Genomic DNA, 23,244 nt, shown 5'->3' with positions numbered 1-23,244 from the left:
TATAGTAACAGGATGACATGTGGAAATCTGGATTGCTGAGTGTGTGAACCTCCAACAGGCAACACAGTCCTTTGCCTTTACACAACACATTTCTGTATTTGTATTTGAAGAAATAGTCCTGTTAACACTTCTTAAACTCTACTTCCATGAATTACCATATTTCCATATTCACAGGCTGTAACACTTCATTTCCTCTGAAGTTTTTTTTTTTTTTTTTACTGAGGCCTGCAGTATTTTCAGCTGCACCAGTCTGCCAGCATTTAAGTGGCGTAACTCCAGCAGTTTCTTATATACAGTACTGGATGGCAGCCATTCGCACAGACCTGCTGCCTCCTCCTTACATGGTATACGCCACCCAGTAGATCACATTCACCACAGCAAAAGTGAAAGGGAACACGGCCCTTGCGTAGATGTCAATGGTGTCCGCATCGATTGGCTTGCAGACGCACTTGGAACAGCACTTCTTCTCCTCCTCGCTCTCATCCGGCTGCTTGGACCGTCTCCTCCTCGTCTGGGCCTCCTCGGAGCCGCCCTCCCCGGGGATTTCACTGCTGGAGCGCTGGGTCCGGCCATGGCGGTTGGAAATCATTACTCCCTGGTTCATGCCGGTGACAGACAGTGAAAATAGAACCATTGCTTGTTTGCCGTTCTTCACAATAGACTGTAGGGAGACAGAGGCGGGCATGTAAGCACTTTCTACAGCTTTACCAGGGGGAGAGCAAAAGACAAAAAGAGAGGGAGCAATCATTTCACTGTTTCAAGTTTAGAATATCTCCTCCCCAAAATAGATTTGTTTACCATGCAAAAATTACATCTTTTCCAATCGTCTTCATTAAAAACCTCAGCAGATATACAGTACGAGTGAAATACTTTCCACTTTTTGCATTTTTTGCTCTTACCATACTTGTATTTGTGTTTTTTTATCTTGAAAGTTTGCAGTGCCTTCAATTTTGCAATAAAAAACATTGTACTGGGCATTTAATAATGATAGATTGCAAGCCAGACCTGCAGAGAGCTACACCAAAACAGCGGATTAGATGAAATTATTATAGGAGTATTATAGGATAGACTATAGTTTATTATATCTTGGGTTATATTTCTGTTGCTGTGGTCATTGGATCAGTTTTAATGACATTGTCCTCACAAACTTATTGTAAAAGTATACCTCAGTAAGATTTACATCAACAGCAAAGGAAAGAGACAGTATGACAGATCCATATTACTCCCTATAGGGAAATCTTCAGTTTTTCCATTATGCTCTGCAGAATTACATTGTCTTGTTGAAGGTCAGTGGGATGGAAGCTTGTCAACTCAGGGGTTTGAAACCCAGCCCAGGTCTCTGTTTAAAAGGAATGCTCATTACAACAACAGCCCCTCCCCCTGAAGCTCGACATTGTTATTTGCTGATGAGAGCACATGATGGGAATGATTTCCTCACCTCAGAGCTGAGCTTGTTGGCTTTCACCTTGGCCTTCTCTTTGAGTCTGTAGTCAGCGTTGTAATGAGCGAAGGCGTATTCAATGAGCGCAGCAAACACAAACACGTAACAGATCCAAAAGTAGACGTCTAATGCCTTGATCGCTGATGCTCGTGGCAGGGAGGAGCGGGCACTAACCATCAGTGTGGTCATGGTGAGAACAGTTGTGATACCTGTGAATGGAAACAGGCACAAACTACAGATAGGGGTTCATCTGGTTTTTAGTGATGCTATGTTTGTCCAATGCTTTGGTTTATGACTATAAAAAATTATGATATTCCCATCAACTCAGTTGATGCCTCAGCTGTACCTTGTGTTTAGTGCTAACTCATAAGCATGCTGACATCCTAAACTAAGGTGGTGATTATGGTAAACATTACACCTGCTAAATGTCAGCATGTTAGCATTTTCAATGTGAGTATGTTAGCACATTGGTGTTAGCTCAAAGTACAGTTTCACAAAGGAGAGCTATTAAGGGTATAGACTCAGTCTTCTTAATAAACAGCACAATTTGTGGACTGATTGTCAGTATGTTCTGTGGAATGTTTAATGTGTTGTGTTCAAATATAAATTCAGCATTTATCTGGCATGTTCTGTAGTTCTTATTCTTGTAAGGATAACTGTCTGAAACTGAACTGATAACTACTATATTGTAATCATCGTCACCACCTTCATAGTTTAAGAGTAAACTACATTACATTCATAATATTGGAAAGGGGTAGTACTGTAGCACCACCATTAGTCCAAAACGTCAATTTTGTACACCAATTTTGATTTCCCTTTTTAAATTTTCGGACAAATTCAAACAGACCTCATCAAATTACTACCAACCTAAAGATACTCGAGCAGGGACAGCGGTTTGGCTGATCCAAAAGGACACCCAGGACATGGCAACCAGTAATATCGAAGGCATGTATGACTGGATGATGTAGACACCTCGGTTACGTCTCAGCTCGAAGCGAAGGCTGAGCCTTGGAAATCTTCCCGCTGGGAAGCAAAAAACACACAGTGGTTAATTGCTTTCTTGATGAAGGTAATTATCCATTATGAAAATATCTTGTGAATTAAAATCCAATTGTTCTTCAAAAATGCTGACGCTTGGGAATGTTGTCTGCTTGCTTGTGCTACCGAAAGCTTTAAGATGTAGGACATAAAGTGGTGTTGCAGACTGCATCTTGCTGGCAGCAACTCCTATCATCTCCTAAACCTCCTGCCTGGCTTAGCAGCAAGCCAGACTTCATCCATTCCTTCAGAACATAGAATATAACCACAGAAGTGTGTGGAGTTAAAATATATATATCTAGCTTCAAAAGGAATCATGTTTTCCAACACAAGAGGCAAGCCAAGTCCAAAAACTCAAAATAGTACATAATGCATAAAAGTCAGGAATCTTACAAGGGGCTTTCAAGTTGGCTGTGCTGGTGTGAAACTTTGACAAGTGAAACAAAAAGAGGAATACAAGATGGATACTTACCAGATTTGAAATTCATCATCTCAGTGACAAACCGATAGTCTGTGATGGTGAACTGAGAGAGTTCCAGTTTGTCCAGGCCGTGGATGTGTCTCTGACTCTCTGACCAGTGATACACAATATCCTCGGAAGAGTAACCGTCTATGAAAATGAATTTAAAAGGCAAATGCAGACAAAGAACCAGACATTTTAACAGTCAATGAACCCACAAAGATACAGTCATTCAAGGATTGTCACGCCCATAGTATTTTTATCTTAGTGCTAAGGAAAGAACATTTTAGCAGTTCTGGTCAACAAATTTCCCTGATGATCTGTGGAGGAAGAAAAACTGAACAATAAAGATGTATTACAACTTACAGCTCTCCAGGTCCAGCATACACTCCTGCTCATCCATGGGATACTTGGTCAAGTCCATGTCACACGCCACCGTTGAAGTGATTCTGGGAACACAACAGCCCAGTAAATTAAAACTTGATATAGTCTGATATAGCTACTTCTTAACCTTTACTTAGGCTATTTGTAGAAACTCAACTGACACACATGTTTTTAAAAAATCATCCTTGCAGTGAATCCAAAATCCTGTATTATTTGCTGAGAGTTGCCTCAGCTGTGATGAAAAAGAGCTTTGTAGTTTATTGGAACAGCAGATGAAAGATGCACAAAGACCCCCCAAAAAACTTTGATCTGCACAACATTGACATAGTATCTCCATGTAAAGTTAAATGGCTAATTTTTGAGCAAACTGTTTCTAGTCTAGATGACAAACCAATATTCACTCTCATCTGTGAAACATGTTTTGGCTCCTAAGTTGGTATGTTTGCACCATTATAATAACCACAAAGTAATTGTGTCTATGTACTGTTTGGTGCTGGGTACATATCACGAGTATCCAAAACAGCCTGCTGCATCTAAAAATGATGCCAGTCAGTACTAAAGCTAAAAAGGTTTGTGAAGTTGAGAATTGCAGAGTTGGGTAGTTCAGGAGGTAGAGCATGTCGTCCACTAATCAGAAGACTGGTGGTTTCTATCCCCAGATCCTCCAGTCCGCATGTTGAAATCTCCGTGGGCAAGATACTGAACCCCAAATTGCTTCCATGGCTGTGTCAGTGGTGTATTAGAGTGTGTGTGTGTGTGTGTGTGTGTGTGTGTGTGTGTGTGTGAATGTGAATGTGTATTAGATTAGATCCAGTGTGTGAATGGGTGAATATTGGCATAATGCATTTTGAGTGGTTGGAAGACTAGAAAGGCACTATATAAATACAGTCCATGTACCATTTACTATAATTGTCTGTGGGCTTGTCACTATGAGCATCCTCTTTCACATTGTCATTTTATTCATCCACTGTTAATGTAAAAATATGAATCCATACTTTATTTACCATATTCTACATAGCATATTTTCATCCATACAAACACCTCACTCAAAACCTCATTAACAGGAAACATCATGTGGTTCACTCTTTATATTTAGATGGGGATGGTAACTTTAAAAACAATCAGTGTTTACTCAATGTTACTGTTTTTATCAGCCTTTAACAAACACCATTTCCCATAAGCCCTAGACCAGTGGTTTTCAAAGCCTGCTTCCCCAGGGGGGCTCCAAACAGCTTTAGAGGAAGCTCAGTGAATGGAAGTTAAAAAATATTACATAAGTTATTACATTAGTTATCAAAGGGAGATTACATCACATAGAAGAGCCTAAATGTGAGTGATTTGGTTAAAGAGATAGTTCAGAGATTATTTATTTTTTACCGCTTTTCCAACTTCCCAAGAGTCAGAAACTAATAAATGCCTTCAGACAAGACCTTATTATGTATTTAAAGCAGTGTGACGTTATGTCAAACAGCAATATCTTGGCAGGCTATCTTGGCTCAGCTGAGTGACTATGGGATCAAATAACCTAATCATGATCCCATAGATATCCAGAAATTGAGCAAAACCTTTTTCCAGGCTTTGTCTGAGGACAGGCCCCCAGTCTCAGACTTTGAAAACCCCTGATGTAGACTATCACAGAGAACCAGTCCATGGATAAGTCACTGAGCCACAGCTATCTGTACTAACAGAAGGACAGAGAGGACTGAACAGTGTAAGGTGCATAAGACAATAGAGATTACAACTAAAAATCAAGTTACAATCTCAAACTTTAACCAGTCTTAATCATTTTTTGTCATTTGTCATTCACAGATTCACAACTTCTAACAGTGTCATCCTGTTGAAGGGGGTGACAGATTACCCATCCTGCTCCCCTTTACTTTTACCGTACAATATTCCCAAACCTCCCTATCTCTCTTGATCAGCCATGTACAAACACGTCAAACCATGTGAGATTTTTTTAAGCTTCAGAAGTTACCATAGTACCACAGTTTGCTCTCAGATCATGGTGTGGCTCATGAGGGATTTTCATACTGTATGCAAAGACAGCAAGTGAAAGAAGTCTGTGCACTCAAATGTCTGAGGTTTCTGAACTGCATGTTCTCATGGAAAAATCATGGATTTGAAACTACCAAGAAATCACACACATAGAAGAAAGAAGTCAACATCACGGCATCCAGATACAGTGTAGGAGTAAAAAATCCACACTGGTTACACTATCTGTGAGAAGACATGTTTGCTCATACCGGCTGCTGTATAGAATGACTCCGTTGGGCTGCAGGCGGATCAGCTTGTTCTCCACGGTGACATCGTGGAACCAAGCAGATTTGGCATTAACGATGAAGGTGTCAGGCAGCCACAGCTTGTCCACAAAGCGACTGTCCAATCCCAGAGTCTTGTTGGTATGGTTGTAGGACAGGCGGTCATCATGCCAGCTCTGCCTCAGGAACACGGTCATGGTGTATTCCTGCCAGGAGCAACACAAACACACAGAGAGAGAGAGAGGGAGAGAGGGAGAGAGAAACATAAAGGAAGAATCATGGGCAAACTATTTAAAGAAAATGAATATCAATCCCAAAATGTATGAAGAAAAAAGAGGAAATGGTTGTTTTTTTACAGTTCAGTTTCAGTTTACCTACTCTCTAAATTATAATGTCTTACTTAGTAACATTGGAGAACATACTTGGTAAAAGTTTGTGTTTATTGCAACAAAACCGTACAGCATAAATAACCAATTCAATACTGTAAGAGCCTCGTAATACCATGGAAACAAACAAGGCTTCATTTTAAAGCATAGTTTCAGCTTACTTACTGGGTAAACTGTAAAAACATCTGCAGGAGCATTTCCAGTATTTATGATGGAACATGACAGTAGAGAAAAACTGCTCCTGTGAACATTGTTACCAGGTAAGTATTGATCAAAACTTTCAGCTTAAATGAAGACAATTCCATAGTTTCAATGGTAAATGCAATAAACTCCTTATAAATGGGTGTAGCCATGAACAATAACTATAAAAAAGTAATGTATAGTACTATAATTCAACTTGAGCTGTTACCAACATAAACCTTGGATAACTACAATTGTAACTTGTAATTGATGGGTAAAAGAGGAGGTCTTTCTAAGAACTGGTTGCCTACTTTCCTAGGATGTACACAATTATATTTGAGTTAATACCAACCTAAAGCTGTCTCAACTACAACTAATTACTTGAATTGATGGGTAATAGTGGAGGTTTCTTAGTATTTCAGCTATATCAACATACTTATTTACTAGTGGTAATTACACAGAAAGGGAAAAAGAAGGGTTAACATATTAAATGAAAGCAAAACGCATTCAAATTTGAATAATAGGCTGTAGCCCCTGTTATTAAGAAAAACAAATAAAAATATCACTTAATACCAACATTAACACCAATATTACACATGTAGATCAGTTTACTAGTCACGAAGAGTATTACTCTGAAGGAGATTTGTCAAAAAGTTGCATTATGGGAAGTGCAGGATTAAAGAATATGTCATTAGTGACCACAGTGGATCAGATTTAATTCATTTTAGCTCTCTTTTGAGGGTTACATATGTAATGATTTAAAGTAGATTAACTGAAATCTAATGTATGTAATGTAATGTAATAGAATAACTGTAAAAAGATGTATTTCTTTCTACAGCTCTAACAGAATTTACAGCTGCTATGAATAAGAAGATGTACTAGTTTGGTCAACACAGACAAAGCACATTCTGCTAAACAGGCAGATTCTCTCCTGATACTGTCTGAAATAATCCTGAAGCTGTTCCCACTCATAGTATTCAGCATCCATATGGAGACGTGTTTCATAACTGGTACACAAATACTGACATGAAGCTAAATCTGGTGTCATATACAGTATACTGTACATTTGTAACTATTAGTCACCAATTTGTGATAAATAAACTTGACTGAAGTGGTGACATGTAGGTGGATTTTCTTATTTAAAGGAAGGAAAAGATTTTTTTTAACATAATGTGAATCTTCCCACCAGATTTATTTCTTACAATTCAAAACCCATGAAAGTATCAAATTATCTAACAACTCAGCCAATGTGTCACACATGTTCACACTGAGTACTTTCAAACCCTCAAGTGGGATAAATCAGGATTATGCAAATAGAAAATCTTTGATCTTTGCCGCAATAGTGAAGTTAGGGGATGATAGAGAAGCTCGCTGTAAAAGAAAAAGGAGAAGGTGACTGCTTTCTTTACCATGTTGGCTTCAGAGATGTGATCGATGCTGGCGACTTCAATAGCCATGGCCACGTTCACTGGCGGACCTGCAGGGGGAGAAGTGAGAAAAGAAAGCAAACCTGCCCCCTACACCAATTCAACCCCACCCACCCACCCCATCATTCATGCACACGCTCACGCACATACACACACACCTTCTCTGCTCACTCTGAATCTATCAGTCCCTCCCCTCACTCCAACAACCATCTGTTTCCCTCCCACCCACTATCCTCCCACGACTCAAACACTCCTACAGTGCATAGAGATTAAGCATTATCCAGTTTAACCATGCTAAGTGGCACATCACACTGTGGGCATTCATAAACAGCACTGGGCTTTCATGGACTCGCACAGAGAGAGCTTCTGCCAATATTCACACACATACACACACACATAAACTCACTCACACGCACGCACACACACTCACACACACACACACACACAGGGTAGCGTTCTCACTCAACAGTTTGCCATATGATTAGCATGGAGTGTGTCTGTGTGATCAGATGCTAGAGGGCAGCAACTACAGGGGAGCTCGCTGATGCAGAACAGAAAGGCTATTTATACTGAACATTAAGGAATCACAAATTAACATTCCCCCACCATTCAACACCTTCCCATAATCGTTTATGGCAAATCATATACAATTGGCCATACACGGGATGTATACTGTGATATGATTTACTTTGGCATGTTTACGGCACACCAAGGTCAGCAGAGGAGCGTTTAGAGGCTCCTCACTTGATGCAGTAACAAGCATGTTTTACATTCTCCAGTGGAGGTGCTCAGATGAATGATGAACTTATAATATATACATTATTTATGAATGTATGTTCACTAGTTATATTAATAAGTTATAATAAAACATTGCATATTGGCTAGTCTTGCAATACACATACTGTAATGTTAATGTATAGCATTATTTTTGTATCATAAAACTTCAAACAAAGAACATCAATATTACACAAATACATTCACAAATATGTTTCTCATTCTATAGATCATGCCAGAATGTACTGACACATAGTATATGGTGGTCAAGAGTGCTAAAAGGTGGTCATTTTTTTTGGTAGGTTTTCTTCATTTGCTTTTGTTTTGTCTATTTGTGTATTTGTGTTTTCTTAATTTACAGTGTGTTGAGCTCTTTTGTCCACCACAGATTTATCATTCCTTTAAAGAAAAACCAAACTAAGCACCTTCACTGTAGTTGAACATGCTCTTAGTTGATTTAAATGTTTTGCTCCTGTGTGATGGAGGTTGAACACACTAGTTGTAAAGTTGCTTTGGATGCAAATAAATGCAACATTGTTGTTGGGGGTTTTTTTTCAAAATACTATAGGATTCACAAATACTCTCTGTACAGAACAAACTATTTGGCTCTCAGATATAGTTTTCACTTTTGAAATTGCAAAAATCAAATTGTGTGCATTTATGGATTTTGGAGATGTTTCCCACAGCAAGAAAAGCTAAAAGAGATCCACACAGTTGATATATTTCTTATATCTTCCAAGAGAAAAGAAGACATATGATATTGTTTGTATTTTCCAAATCAATAACTGGTTATCAACAAGGTTTTTATGATATGTTGACTTTGAGTATTTGTGAATATTATTTCATTTTCAGACAATCAGTCTGTCAAGTCCTTAAATTCTAAACTTAAAATTCATATTTTTGCCTTTAAACTACAATTTATTGACTTTAACTGAGTACTTTGTGACTTTGAACTGCACAGTCAGTCATATCTGTCTCAATTCATTTACTATGCACTGTCCTACTGACAAAATGATTGTTTATTCAACTATTCTGATGATCATTTAATCTTCCTAACCCTTCTGTTTCTTGCTCCACAAGCACTAGCATTCAAGCTGTGTGACCCTCTCTCTTCTCTCTCTCTCTCTATTCTCTCCTCCTGTCCTCTCTTGTCTCTCAGGCATCTCTTGCTGGACCAGCACCCGTCCTGGAACCGCTCTGCTTCCCTGGCTGTCGGTGCCATTTCCTGAGGTTTTGGATCTGGTTCCCCATCCTGCAGGAGTTCAGCCTCCTCTCATGTCTCTCTCTGTGAATGATGTCTTTATCCTTGTCTCTCTCTCCTCTGTGAATAATCTATTTTCTAGTCACTTCTCCAGTGTGTGTGAATGTCTCTCCTGTGTGCATGTGTAGTCTGTCCTGCCAGGTCTCCGTGTTGATGGAGGTCGCGTGGCTTATGTCCTATTATGTTCTGGTGGCACCAGGAAGCTGCTTGTTGTTGTTCTCCTGTTCAATGCTGTCATTTGTCATTTGTGTTCTAGTCTGTACACACATCTATTCCACGTCTATCTGTCCTGGAGTCTTTTCTTATCTGATTCGAGGGTCTAAAGATAGAGGATATTACTGTACAGACTGTAAAGCCCCCTGAGGCAAATTTGTGATATTAAGACTATACACAAAAATTGACTTGACTTTATGGGATGTGAGTTGAATGAGGGAAATTAACACAAATAACAGACATGATTCCCCAATGGTCATAATAGCCCTACATTTGAGCTTTTTCTTTCTCAGCACATTGAAATCTTACATCAATAGGAATGCAGTGACCACATGATGCAGCATTATGATGGTCTGTGTTGGTGTGTGATGCAAAGGACAGTGTTTGTAGTGACAGCGTCGTTCTTGTCCCACATTTTCACCTTTTGCTCAACTGAGTTAAGCTGTGAGATTGAGAAATCTATCGCTGTGGTCATTGGATGTTTCACATCTTGCAGCCATTCTTAGCAAAGTCTCCTGAGTGGTGCTCATTGTTTGCACCACCCATCTACCTCTTGTCCTTGACGAGCATCATCCTCAATAATCCCTTCAGCAAAGCTTCTCATGACTTTGGTGATTTTTTTGTGCGTGTCCTTAACAAACCATTCATCTTACAGTAGAGTCAAAGCAGGTATTTACGTAAGGTAAATACATCTTTGTTCTAATGGAATTGGAAAATGAAATGTCAACAGCCGTGTTGCTGTAACTCGTGCTGTATTATGCTAAGGATGGCTGTAAATGTGAGAGGGTGAAATGCAACCCAATGCCACGAGCAGTAGATCTCATACTCACCTCCTATCCCAGGGCGAAAATTTCTGGCATAGCCTTTCATTAACTCATCCAGATTAGGTAACCAGGATATTTCAATGTCTGTACCTACATAGTCCCCAATGTCACTCAGCATGGCCCTAAAGGAGACAGACAGCAAACACAGCAGCCTTCAGCATCGTCCAGCCACACCAAGCGTCCACAGAAAAATCTGCGAGAGCCTCAAATACAGTCAGGAACATTCACAGATAAACACAAACATCTAAATGTTAGCTAATGTTGGATAAAGTTAAATCATACACAAGGTCATGAGTGACCCTGCATGACCTAGTCATTACGTTCTAAAACTTTTGTGAAACAGTTTTCAAGTTGTCATTTAAAGCTGCATCATTGTTCTTTCTCTTCCTTTTTTTGTTCACTTGGGAGCAGCAGAACCAGCTGTAAACACAACATACAGTATTATCACATTTTAATGTTGTAACATATTAGTGAACAGTTGCCTATGGACACAACCAACCAACTGAGGACATCTAGACAGAAAAGTGCAGTACATACATTACAAATGACATAGGTTTGGGTGGTCATGCAGATGTCCTCAACAAATGCAATTTTTACAAAGTTAAAGTGGACACAAGAAAACCTTTATAGTATGTGTGCTCACAATATCACTCTGGAGGGAACTTGAAGATTATTGTTAACATCAGGCAAATAAATAAAAATAGTTATTTTATACCATGAAACAAAAAAGAACAAGAAAATATAAGTTATTAATAATATGGATGGATAATAATAATGGATTTTGGATTACAAGTTTGAAATTGTACTACATTAGAAATTATATTGGAAATGATTCAAGTTTCTCAAGCTTGTTGTATGAGTAATAAAAAATAATATATGCATATAATTTAAAATGTTCATGAAGTATTCAGAGAGATCTAAAATATTTATTTGAACCGTCTCCCTTTTCATGTGTACCTTATTTATTTATTTAATAACTGAGTACAGTATGCATATGTAAGCATGTATAGATAGAAGAAATCATATTTCTGGTTGGGGATTTTATGCATGAAAATGGTAAGATATTCAATTTTAAGCGCCCTTGGGTATGTGAAAGGCGCTATATAAATCGCACCTATTATTATTACCAATTTTAATTTTTAATACAGCATACGTCATCAGCTGTACATTCAAAAAACAGTTTTTATCAGTGATAAAAAAACTGATTTGTTAAACCCTCCTGCATATTTGTCTTCAGTCATGTTTGCATAGCATGTGACAGGTTGACAAATACCAATAGGACACTTTATCACTCCCCTCAATGTCTCGGGTTGATCCACCAGTATAGCTTCAGATTTCACCACACACAGTGCCCATCATACTGTCCCTCAGTCCACTAGCCTCCAAACCTTTTCAAGAGTGAAAATAAGTTCCCATTAGACTACACATCCCCATCTAATGAGAGTTCTTCTTGAAACAACTTAGCACCTTTGCTGTCCCCACTTTGTGAGAGTGACACCTCGATTCAAACAATCCTTTTGCTTTCTCTCTTCTTCTAACCTCTCGGGAGGAGAATGGCCGTGAAATTAAATATTCCTTGGTACAAAGGGACTACCCTTCAGGGCCCTGTAACCATCAGGGACCGCTGCAGGTTCTGGAGCTCACACTGACAGCCCCTGCCTCGGTGTAGAAGGATTTAATAAGAGCAGCGCAGCTCAGATACCACCAGATGGCAGTTTTGCATTCCAAAACAGTGAGCCTGTAAACATACACAACATCCACTGCAGATACACAGTGCAGTCTGGATCTGTATGTGTTTGAGGCTGATATAAAGTCTTTTACACTTTGTCAGGAGACGAAAATGTCCAATAATATGTTCAATAAAGAGCTTTTCCCACACATAATCTCAGACACACACTGTGATATGGAGTTTCAATTCTAAAGGCAATGTTGTCAGGCGGTCTTGGAAGAGCAAGCTGATGTGCGATGAATAAACAGAATAAAATTAAAGGTTTCACTGACATTCACAGTCACACGGGCTGGTGGTGGCATTGACGGGGAAATGGCCCGCATGAAGATTTGATCGAAGTCATTTTTATTGACCAGCAATAAAAAGCTATTCAGTGACCTTTGAAAAAAGTCTGACATTTGAAGAAAATCTACCTCCTAGAGAGCAAAGCATTACACGTAGAAAACTGTCTTCCACAACGAAACAACGTGCAGCAAATAGATATCTGCTATCACTGCTTGTCTATGCAAGTGGCAACAAAGTAATGTATTTCTGCCATGTCACTAACATTTCCCTCTGCGAATCCATTTTGTAGCCGCAGATGTATTTTTAGTCCGGCAATCACTGTCATGTCAGAAATAAATGGGAGCACTGACTGAATTAATTAATCACTATGTGACTCCTGGATTTCTTCGCTAATTGGCAGTTTCTAAATCTGGAAATAAAGAGCTTTTCCTTCAACACACCAAGGTCAAACAGGGCTGCTCGCACGGAGGAGAGGGGAAAGAGAAATCTGCGAGAGAACCAGTTCCTCCATATTTTTCATTTAAATGTCATTTAATTCTAATTTTATAGGAGATTCCTGTGTTGTACATCTGTGGTGATTGGATTAAAGGGTCTATAGTGACATTATAGTATTTTTCATGCTTAGTATTCTAATCCCTTACTTTTAATTCTGTGCATTTTTCCACAAATCAATGCCAAGATTATAAATGTAATTCTGGTTTGAGCAAAATATACAGAAATACACAGATAAATTACAGATTTTATCAACATTTTATCTCCTTAATGTCACATTGTGGGTGGTATGTTGATGAACTTTGACTTTCTATAGAGGCGATCTGTTTATCTGTCGGTGGCTACTCCTGCTCATGCACAGTTTGTCTTCTATTTATTCTAAACACATGAGAAAATGATCACTTTTAATCCGACAGACCAAGGAGAGGAATGTGAAAATGTAATGTGAATGATTTTATCAACTGAATAAACCTTGTATACATGATTTTTTTTTTTTAAATCAAGAACTGAAACCAACTGGCAAATGGGCATTTATTTAAAATATGACAGATTAGAGCTTTAATTAAACGCTGTTCTCTAAAGACCAGATCAGCTTTGTAGAGATTGATTTTCTCTGCCGTTGTGAGTTGATGTTGTTTGAGCAAAGTGTAAAAGTGTTTATTTCTTGATTTCCTGACTTGAATTAGCATTTTTATGACCACAGCAAAAAAAAAAAAAAAGCAACTCACACACAGCTCTCACAGGAAAAGGAAATATTACTGTACACTGTTTAAAAGATGTGTGCAGGGTTGAAAATGTTGATTGCTCTCCAGAGAGATTGACTAAACATTTGCGCCCCTCAATTTTCTCACTCCTCCATCCATGACAAACAGTTCAGAGTGTTTATTTCCAGCCGCTCGTCTTCTTCCTTCTATATTTCACTTGCGCTAAACGTCTTTCCCAAGGCCTGGATCTGCTCCCCGTCTGTTTATGAGCTAACATTAAACAGATGGGGAGAGAGGAGACGGAGGATGGGAAAGACAAAGAGCACCAGCCCTTCTCAAAATTTATGGCATCTTTTTGTGATGGTAATGTGCGGCACACACTAACAAGCCTAATTAGTTTTATATAGTGACACTGCTAGTTACCTGAACATGAATAGAGCGCCAGTCCCCTGATCCTCAATGGGTGACTCACCATTTAATTTGTTTTATTGCCATCGATGTGGGTTGAGCGGCATTACAAGCAATGAAAAAAAAAATGGATAAATCATAATAAAACATAAATAAGGAGTACATATCAGTGAACTGCTACTCCTGTATGATTCTGTGTGTGTGTGTGTGTGTGTGTATGTGTACTGTTTTATAGTAATTATGAATAATAGGTTGCTCTTCATTCAGCAAACAGATCTTTTTTTATTGACTACATTAGTATTCTAATGTTTGACATAGACACTTAAATACGGAGTTCCAGAAGCAGCATATTTCACTAACAGTTGTCTGCTAATCATTACATCCAGTGACTTGATATGAATGACAATGAACTCCAAATGGATTTTAAATGTACTGTCATATTTATCTTCTGCTGGCTTTTGATTTATTGGTCTTAGCACACACTTAATCGTTTATCTTTCCCATCTTACCCACAACTTTCTCATTTTCATTAAAGCATTGCATTAAAGAAACAAGTACAATTGGAAAACGAGGGTAAAATAGAAAGATAGAGAATATTGCATGGGGAAATGAGAAATGGATAAATGATCAGTGTGCTATGTGCTATGTGGTCAAAAGGAAAAAGAGGAAAAAATATCAAAATGTGCATTTGTGGCTGCTTGGACTCCTAAATTCTCTCTTTTAAAGGCACTTTGAATAAATATATCCATAGGTTAACTAACATAACACCAACTGAATAAAGACAAGCTGTTTGAATGAATGGCCTCTGATTAAATCTTAACTATACCCCTAGGACCCCTATTACATTTATATACTATATATCTATATTACTGCTGTATTGATTCTGTTCTCTGGTGGGGGAAAAAACGAAGTTCCAGTCTGGAAAGAGCTACTTCTGGTCCCACACAGAGGTCATAGGGAGGTGATATTGTGGTGGATTGTGGGTATATAAAGGTGAAAGGTTAAAGGTACCCTATGGAGTATTTTTGTAAACAAAATAAGTTATGTTTACGTGGACTGTTTAACACCAAAACACATTATGTGCATGCTCAAGGCCTGATCATTAATGTTCAAATAATTGGTAATGATGATTTTACCTCCTCGTTTTTACTTTACAAGAAAAATGGCAAACTCAACTTGTAAAAGGCTTTAAAATATACAAATCGTTTACATTTATGTTTGCTAGCAGTCTTTTTGGTGTATTGCTATGTTTCTTAGCACATTACCGTACATCAGATGAATAGTGTGAAAGCGTCAACAGGATTGTGAGATGAGATACAATCAATATGGGACACACTCTTTAAAACATTGCAATGTAGCGCTAGTCGCTGCTAAAACCATAATGGGGTACCTTTAAGGCCGGAAAAAACTGTGGTTCTGTTTGAATACTAAATAAATCATATCTCTAGTCAGTATTCACTTTTTTAATATCTAATCAATGTAACAATGTGTTTCTCACTTTTACCAGGTGATTTGAGTTGCTCAAATGTAAATACATGTATCATCATTTAGCTGGTACAAGCAATTACCAAAATGTTATGACTTTTCAGATACAATATGTAAATTAAGACTTGTCTTAATTTCTCTCAAAATATACTGGATGCTGCAAATGATAATAAACAGAATTTCTAGGAGACTTGTGCTCCACAGCTAGGGAGAAGTGTGTTTCAGTGGTCCATGAAGAGGAACTTTAACGTCACTGTAAATCCATTCACAGAGCTACAGGCCCTGAAGCATTTTTCATGTTCATGTTTTACGTGCAGGAGAGAGAGTGTGTGTGTGTGTGTGCATGCGTGTGTGTGTGTGTGTGTGTAGACAGTCACTCAGGAGCTCAAATTAAACTAACCTCCTAACTTTTCCTTCTTCCTAGAACTTTTTGTTAATGTTATACATTAATGGTATGTATGTATATGTGTATATTTATCTTTATGCTCTACCATTATTCTATATTGAAACTAATTTCTGTTAAAAATCTGTAACCCAACAGAAATGTTTTAAACAGCACATGTGTATCTGAGACAAACTTGAACAAACTGAGATTTGATTTTGCAACATTTTCCAAATCAATATGCTGATCTAGTCAATATGGACACAGTAAAACCTTACAATAAAACCTCTGAAACCCTTGTTTGCATTCTGATGAGTTTAAATGATTGTGTCCTCTACTGTATGTGATGTATACAGCTACATATCATAGCAGCATATCTGAACAACGTCTTGTCATAACACAATGCATCAAATCCACTCTGGAATTTGTGCCTATTGGACATCTTACACTTTTTTCTTTTCTTGTTTTACAAAACCTGACACCCTGTCCTCTCTTTCCTGGAAGACTCTAAAAGAAGGCTTTCTCTATTAACTTGTTTCTTGTTTAGTGATTTTAATGACTGTATTGTTTTACCCTTGGATTCTACCCTGCGCAGGACAGAGCCCCTTGTCACGAAGCTGTACAAGCAGGTTTCTCCTTATCAGAGTGGAAAATGCTGCGGGGCTCGTGTTCAGGTCAGTGAATAACCTCCGTTATTTAAAAACAGCCTGAAGAAACAGAGCTTCTCCGAATTTGAATAAAGAGACATTTGTCCTTGAACAGCTTTTATCACTGGAAGTACAGTATGAGCGTCATGTTGCCACACGCCACACTGCAGAACCAGATAACCCCCCCCCCCCCTATTTCCCTCCCTCCCTCCTGAAAAAAGGCCCAAACTATAGTTTTAGGGGGATAAACAATTTCAAAACATTTAGTTAGTGATAATAAGCCAGTAAAAAGTCAGAAAAACAACTATTTCATCTTAAATTGCAATTAATAAGATTTGCTGTGCTTCATAATTAAGGTATTTGGTCATGTAAATAAGTATTTTATCTAAATCTACTGTTATTGGTATTTTTGTCAAAACCTCTACTCCCTGTTTGAATCAATTAATGTATACAGTACCAGTCTAAAGTAGACACACTCTTCCATTCACTTCAATAAGACAGTGTGCCCAACTTTTAATGGTATCATCACTATTTGAATGTTTGCAGGCTCATTTAACAGAAAAAAAGAATCTGATTGGAATAATCTCCTTTTACTGTTTACATGCAGTGCATCACCTTAAATTCAATACACTGTCAGAGGCTTTTAGTGGAGGCAATGAAGTGTGCCTGCACCCCCTCACCATGCAGCCAGAGCAGGATGCAGGCTTTAGTGCCATGATCATGATCACATCACCGTGTTATTGGGGAACGTGGACAGTAGGAGGGATTTATCTGCTGACTCAGCCTCTTACACAGATTAGCCAGGAGATATGTGTCACCTTAGAAGCAGGTTTTAGGGACAAGTGTGACAGACCAGAAATATCATGAAATATTGGGATTAAAATGATGCTGCTGCACTGTTTCACATCTTGCTAAACTATAATCTTCCAACATATAAACAAAATGTCTACAGGGCTAAATTCCCAGCTTCTTGTTAAGCCTCAGCGTGTAGTTTTCCTCTTTATCAGCCTTTCTGAAAATCTGAAACACATACTGAGCTTGTTTGTCCATATTGTTAGATAAATCAGTTTCTATAACTGGACTGAACAGTAAAATATGATAAAATTGTTAGTATTCAAAAACTCCCATGCGGGGCCTGATTAACCTGCCAGGTGGCTGCACAGTAAAACTAAGCTGAGTTTCCCAACTTACCCTCCATTCCTCCCACACTCTGTGCCTTATATAATAAATGTATCCTGCATCCTATCCTCAGCAGACTATTGTACATTTATATTTTGTATTGTATATTATTACATTTTACGAAGAAGTCACAGTAACAAACCAACACACCTGCTGTCGTAATTTGTTAAAATGCTAATTTACTTTGAAATATGCACCATTATCTATCTCTGCATATTCACAAGCACATTTACAATCAGTCAAATTACCATAAACTTCTGTAATTGCAAACTTTAAACATTCACATTGGAGCATTCCCCATAGATTTAAGTTTTAAGGGTCTTTTGGGGCATTTGCTGTGTTTATAATCCATCTTTGCTCCTTTGAGTGTTTGGTACTTGGCCTAAGACTAAGCATTATGGGATCTGTCATTGTATAATGTTAAATACTCAATTTATTGGGTTATTTAGTATTTTAGTGCCATTTGTCATTTGTTCGTAATTCATATAATTTAGTTTAGTGACATGTCATCCAGATTTCCTTACAGTCATCTCACTATATTCAGCTTTAGAGATGCTACACGTTATAAGATAAGACAAGATGAGATGCCTCCCTGTGATAATATCTTCTACCACTCTGAGCCACGAGACTGCACAGAAGGTCAAATCCTCTCTGTCTCCATCTTCACGCAGGCTGTATCTGCATCATGGTGAAGTGATGTTAAACATGGTGACATAACCAGACAGAATTCACTGTTTTTAAAAGCCTCAGTATGTTCAGCTTTCTCTGGTAGCACCTGCATATCGTGGGTGTGTATGCTGATCGGAGGTTTTATTTAAACCTGTGTACTTGTTCTTACCTTTGTCAACCAGACAAGCAGCCTCACTGACAACTGATGTACCAAAGATAAGAATTAAATCAACTGGAAGTATATTGTCAGTATAATAAAGCCTCAGCACCGGTAAACCAGTGGCAGACTTCTATTTTTAATGCAGCTGCAGAAAGTGTTTATGTTGTCAACAAGATTATCATCAAACTGTTAACTCATTCCATGACAACTGAGCTACATATGAACGTGTTTATCGTTTAGTGTGGCCGCAAGATGTAGCCACAAGTGACCTGGTTATGCAAAAAAAAAAAGTGCAGATGACAGCTCCATTTATAAGAACATAATCTACATACGCTCAGCCTGATGTGCACAACAAATAGATCTTTTCCATAACAGACATTTTGACATGTCACAGCAGGAAAGACACAGGTGTAATTAATAATATTAATGACTGCACCTAGATGGAACATCGTTAATGTCATTAGTTACACCTGTGTCTGTCTGCTATGTGAAAAGCTCCATAGACGTTAAAAGGATACGGTTGGTGTTATTCTGTGTTTTTCCACTTGTAAACAAATCCCATGAAAAGATCAAGGCTGTCTGAAATCACTCACAATGCATTTGTCTGACCTTCAGTACTTCCCCACATCCTTATTCTGTCTGTGGTGCTCAGCTCTAAGCCCACTGGTTCCCATTGAAGACATAAATCTATAAAAACAAGTGTACGGCTAAGTCGTTTCCTACAACAACCAGTGTTTCGCAAATACTACTCAAACATAAAGAAATAGTGCGTTTCTTAGGGACTATTTTCACCTGTGGATGAACATACATTTGGTGCTGTAAGTGAGTAGTTACGGCATCAGGATGGCGCATGTAGAAATACTTTTTGGACAAGGGTGGAGGTCTATGACACAGAAGAATAAGCAGTAATAAACAATGCGTGTTAGATGAATTCATTGCTGTTTCGGTATTTTGTGACGATAAGGCAAATACATGAGAGCCTAATTCTTTAATATCTACTATATGTTTTCATCATGGCCAAATTGAGCAGAAACTGTGTCCTCTTTACTGCTGATTAAGCCTTTCATTGCGCACAATACATATTATGACTACTGTTAAAACATCTAATGAGATTCTTTGCTTTCATTTGCAATAATCACATCCATCTATCATGTGTTGGTATGTTCTTTTATTTCTTAACAAAAGCTGAAGTGTTAAGCGGTCCTGCTGTCCTCCTCTACAGTGTTTGTTGCAGATATAATGGATATAAGAGCGCAGACACCATCTTTCACATGCAGATTTTGTTTGGTGAAGTGAAAGGTAAGTGATACTTCACCTGCAAAGAATAGCTGTGAAATTCACATAACACTAAAAGTGGCGAGGCATGACAACTTTTGTGAAGTGGATAAACGAGGAGCTAAAAGGAGAACCAGAGTAGTTCTCTTCTGGGGAGGGAAAGGAAGAAGTTTGCAACGTTCAACCACCAAAGGCAACCCAGTGATGTGTGTGTGTGCGTGCATGCATGATTGTGTGTGCAAGAGAGAGAGAGAGAGTTAGAGAGATGACACATAATGAGGTGCAAGAAAAAGCCTACACTCTGCATTGTACTGACAACAAAATAATAATAACAGCAGTGACTAGAGGCAGAAAAATCCAATTACAATAGCTATTACTCCCTCTACTGGTGAACAGCCAAGAGGGACAATAGAAGTGATTTGCCCAAATTCAAACCCAAAGCTTAAGTAGCTTCACCCATTGCCCTTTTCAGTGGTGGCACTTGCCAGCACATGGGGGCTCTGGGAGTTTGGGGACTCAGTAGTAGAAGCTGGTTATTCTAACAATTCCATGTTTGTGAAAGCTTATGGACAAGACCATTATGCCATTCCTACTGCATACAGGCCTCTATAGAAAGCAAAACACATTAAGGTTGAAGCACTAATACTCAACATCTGGTTTAGTCATTCCTGGTTTACCCAGCTGACAGAAGCATGCTGTATTGTATTAAAGGAATCTGTGTAAGAAGGTCATTTAGAGTCCAGAGGATACTGACAATCAGAGGTCACAGAGAATACATTTCAGTGACAATCACTTTAAATGGCACTGGAGAGGAGCAGTGTTGTTATAACTTGAAAATCATGATCACACCTCACTTTAAGTCCTAAGTTAAATATGAATTTTGAGACTAATTTCCCCCAAATGAAGATAAAATACAATGATTTACATTTTTTTTAACTGTCTAAGCTGGGTTTCCTCATTAGCTGCTCTGTATAAATGTTCTGGTCTTGCTAATGCTGGACCTGAGAGGCCTGGTCTTTTACCATCTGACCCCTATCGAACAGGCCTGGAGGTAGGTGACATTATCTGCCACACAAAGAGAAGCCAACTCACCTCACCTGGCATTCGTCCTTCTATGCATATGCATTATGCAAATAATGTCATCAAGTACATGTGCCCAGAGGTAAAGCAAAGGAGAAAGCAGACTTTCTATGGAAGTGTGTTGTAAAGCCACATAAATTAAATTGATACTCATCTCCAGTAGGCCTATAGAACATTCATATTTATACTGTAAGGTTAAGTCGTAGGAGGCGATTCAGAGCAAGGAAAGACTCATATTTTAGTAAGAAAAAGGTTATTTATAAGTGTCTGTTTTTGAAAAGTAAGAGCTTTTTGGTGATAATGGTTGTTGCCTGCTTCATGATTTACCATCCATAGAGAGCTTATAGATATCATAATGCTGTGCTCACATTGTAATTCTGATTTCTGGTGGTTGTTTGCCTTTTCTCATCACTGACTTTGAGTTTCTGGCTTATCCAACTTTTTTATATATATATAGGCTACATATTTTGATTTTTGAGCGCTTTGTACTACTGTACATGAAGCCACATGGTTATAATAACACCTGCAAGAAGTCAAATCAAGGCTGATCTCACCTGGTGAAAATATCCCCTGCGACAAAGAGCAGAGCAAGACTCGACAGCAGGAAAGTTGGGATCTCCATTCCACCCGTTTTATGATCGATATTTGTCTTCAGAAAAGTTTCCCCGGAGTGTAAATCGACGACAAAGCCACAGTTTTATTTTAGTGCGCTCTCCTCGTGATCCGGCGCTGCGGAGAAGAAAGTAAAGTGTGGTGCTGATGCTGATGCTGCTGAAGATGATGGTGATGGTGGTGATGATGACCCCATGATCAGATCCCCCAATTTTCCCAATTTGCGTCCAAGAGCGCACGAGAGGTGAGAGCGCGCGGAGGAAAAAAGGAAAACTCCCCGGTCCGTAAAAGAACGAGTCGATCCACCGCCGCTGCAGCCTGTCCTCCAGCAACAGAGCAGAGAGAGGGATGAGGAGAGAGAGAGAGAGAGAGAGAGAGAGAGAGAGAGAGAGAGAGAGAGAGAGAGAGAGAGAGAGACTAATCTGTCGATCCTTCCGTTGCTCGGCCTCTCAGATTCAATCTGGCCACGTGAAGGCTGGGCGGACGATAAGGCATGTCACGAACATAGGACTTGAGCATATTATGTAATGTTTGACACATTAGAATCATCTCCATTGGGTAATTAGAGGTCTCAAAGTTGTATTTCAATCTCGTGGTAAAAGCAGGGGCCCGTGCAGTGGGGGGCCCCAAAGTGCATACACAGGAGGTCCTCCAGTTGGTCTGCAGGGGGGGGCTTTCCCCATTTAAAAAAAGAACACTATAGCACTGTTAGACTAGAGTATTATGGATCACTGGTGGTGAGTTAAAACCTAGTAAAATGAAAGCATTCCTCTGGGAACAGCTGACTGCCCCAGTTTAACAGCTAACTCTCATCACTGATTTCACTGTCAGCTCCACACCTCCACATGGACTGTTCTAAAGCACAGATGCTGTTTAACATCCAGGTTAGTGGCCTACTGAGGTTATCAAGCAGCTCTTTACGTCAGGGACCAAAGCGATTGAGTCTCTACATGAATCCCAGTAGAAATAAACTAAAATATCACAAAATATAGTAATGCCACTAGGTCATAATAAAGAAGATTGTTGATACCAGATCAAAACAATCAGCTAAATGCCACACAGGATCTGTATACCAGTGGGACATAAACCATGATATACTTGAAATCTATATTCAGCGTCACATACACACTAAATCCAGAGATTGTAGGAACATTCTTACATTTAACTTATAATAAGACTGGAAGGTATTGCATGTTGAGTACCATGGAAATTACTACAAGATATATATACAGTAAACCAATGACAAAAGTGATTAAAGGGATATTCAAATGTTTCAGTATCTTTCTGACAGTTATTGAAGAGAAAGATTTACATAAGAATTGTCAGAAGTGATTCAGCTGATAGAGATAGTCTGACTTTTAGTACCTAATATGGGTCAAGCCCCAAATTCACTGGATGCTACAGTCCCTAGTGTCTTCCATTAGACACTCCCTGTCAAATTTCACATCCCCCCATTTGAAACATAGGCTTAGATTACATCATCAGTGCCCA

The 23,244-nt window shown here is 38.7% G+C and overlaps 1 protein-coding gene across 1 annotated transcript; it reads right to left on the bottom strand.

Annotated features, from left to right (window-relative positions):
* Positions 1–337: 337 nt before the first annotated feature.
* Positions 338–21,763, bottom strand: gabrd (gamma-aminobutyric acid type A receptor subunit delta). Its single transcript, XM_053317340.1, has 9 exons — positions 21,696–21,763; positions 10,653–10,768; positions 7,557–7,624; positions 5,567–5,787; positions 3,306–3,388; positions 2,952–3,089; positions 2,309–2,464; positions 1,439–1,650; positions 338–661 (listed from the first exon to the last, which is right to left on the bottom strand). The coding sequence occupies exons 1-9, from the start codon at positions 21,761–21,763 to the stop codon at positions 338–340; spliced, it is 1,386 nt and encodes a 461-aa protein (XP_053173315.1).
* Between the last annotated feature and the right edge of the window lie 1,481 nt (positions 21,764–23,244).

This window comes from Scomber japonicus, chromosome 4 (assembly GCF_027409825.1).
Source record: "Scomber japonicus isolate fScoJap1 chromosome 4, fScoJap1.pri, whole genome shotgun sequence".
Classification (NCBI taxonomy): domain Eukaryota; kingdom Metazoa; phylum Chordata; class Actinopteri; order Scombriformes; family Scombridae; genus Scomber; species Scomber japonicus.
The sequence above is the reverse complement of the archived record's forward strand: the minus strand, read 5'-3'. Positions and strand labels throughout refer to the sequence as shown.

Bases quoted from the DNA above. Each gene is read 5' to 3' on its own strand.
- gabrd (XM_053317340.1), bottom strand. From the start codon at position 21,763: ATGGAGATCCCAACTTTCCTGCTGTCGAGTCTTGCTCTGCTCTTTGTC. The intron at 3,389-5,566 runs GTATGAGCAAAC...TTGTGTTCCCAG, and splicing joins GTCATTCTATACAGCAGCCG to AATCACTTCAACGGTGGCGT. The intron at 2,465-2,951 runs GTAAGTATCCAT...TTTGCTTCCCAG, and splicing joins GATGATGAATTTCAAATCTG to CGGGAAGATTTCCAAGGCTC.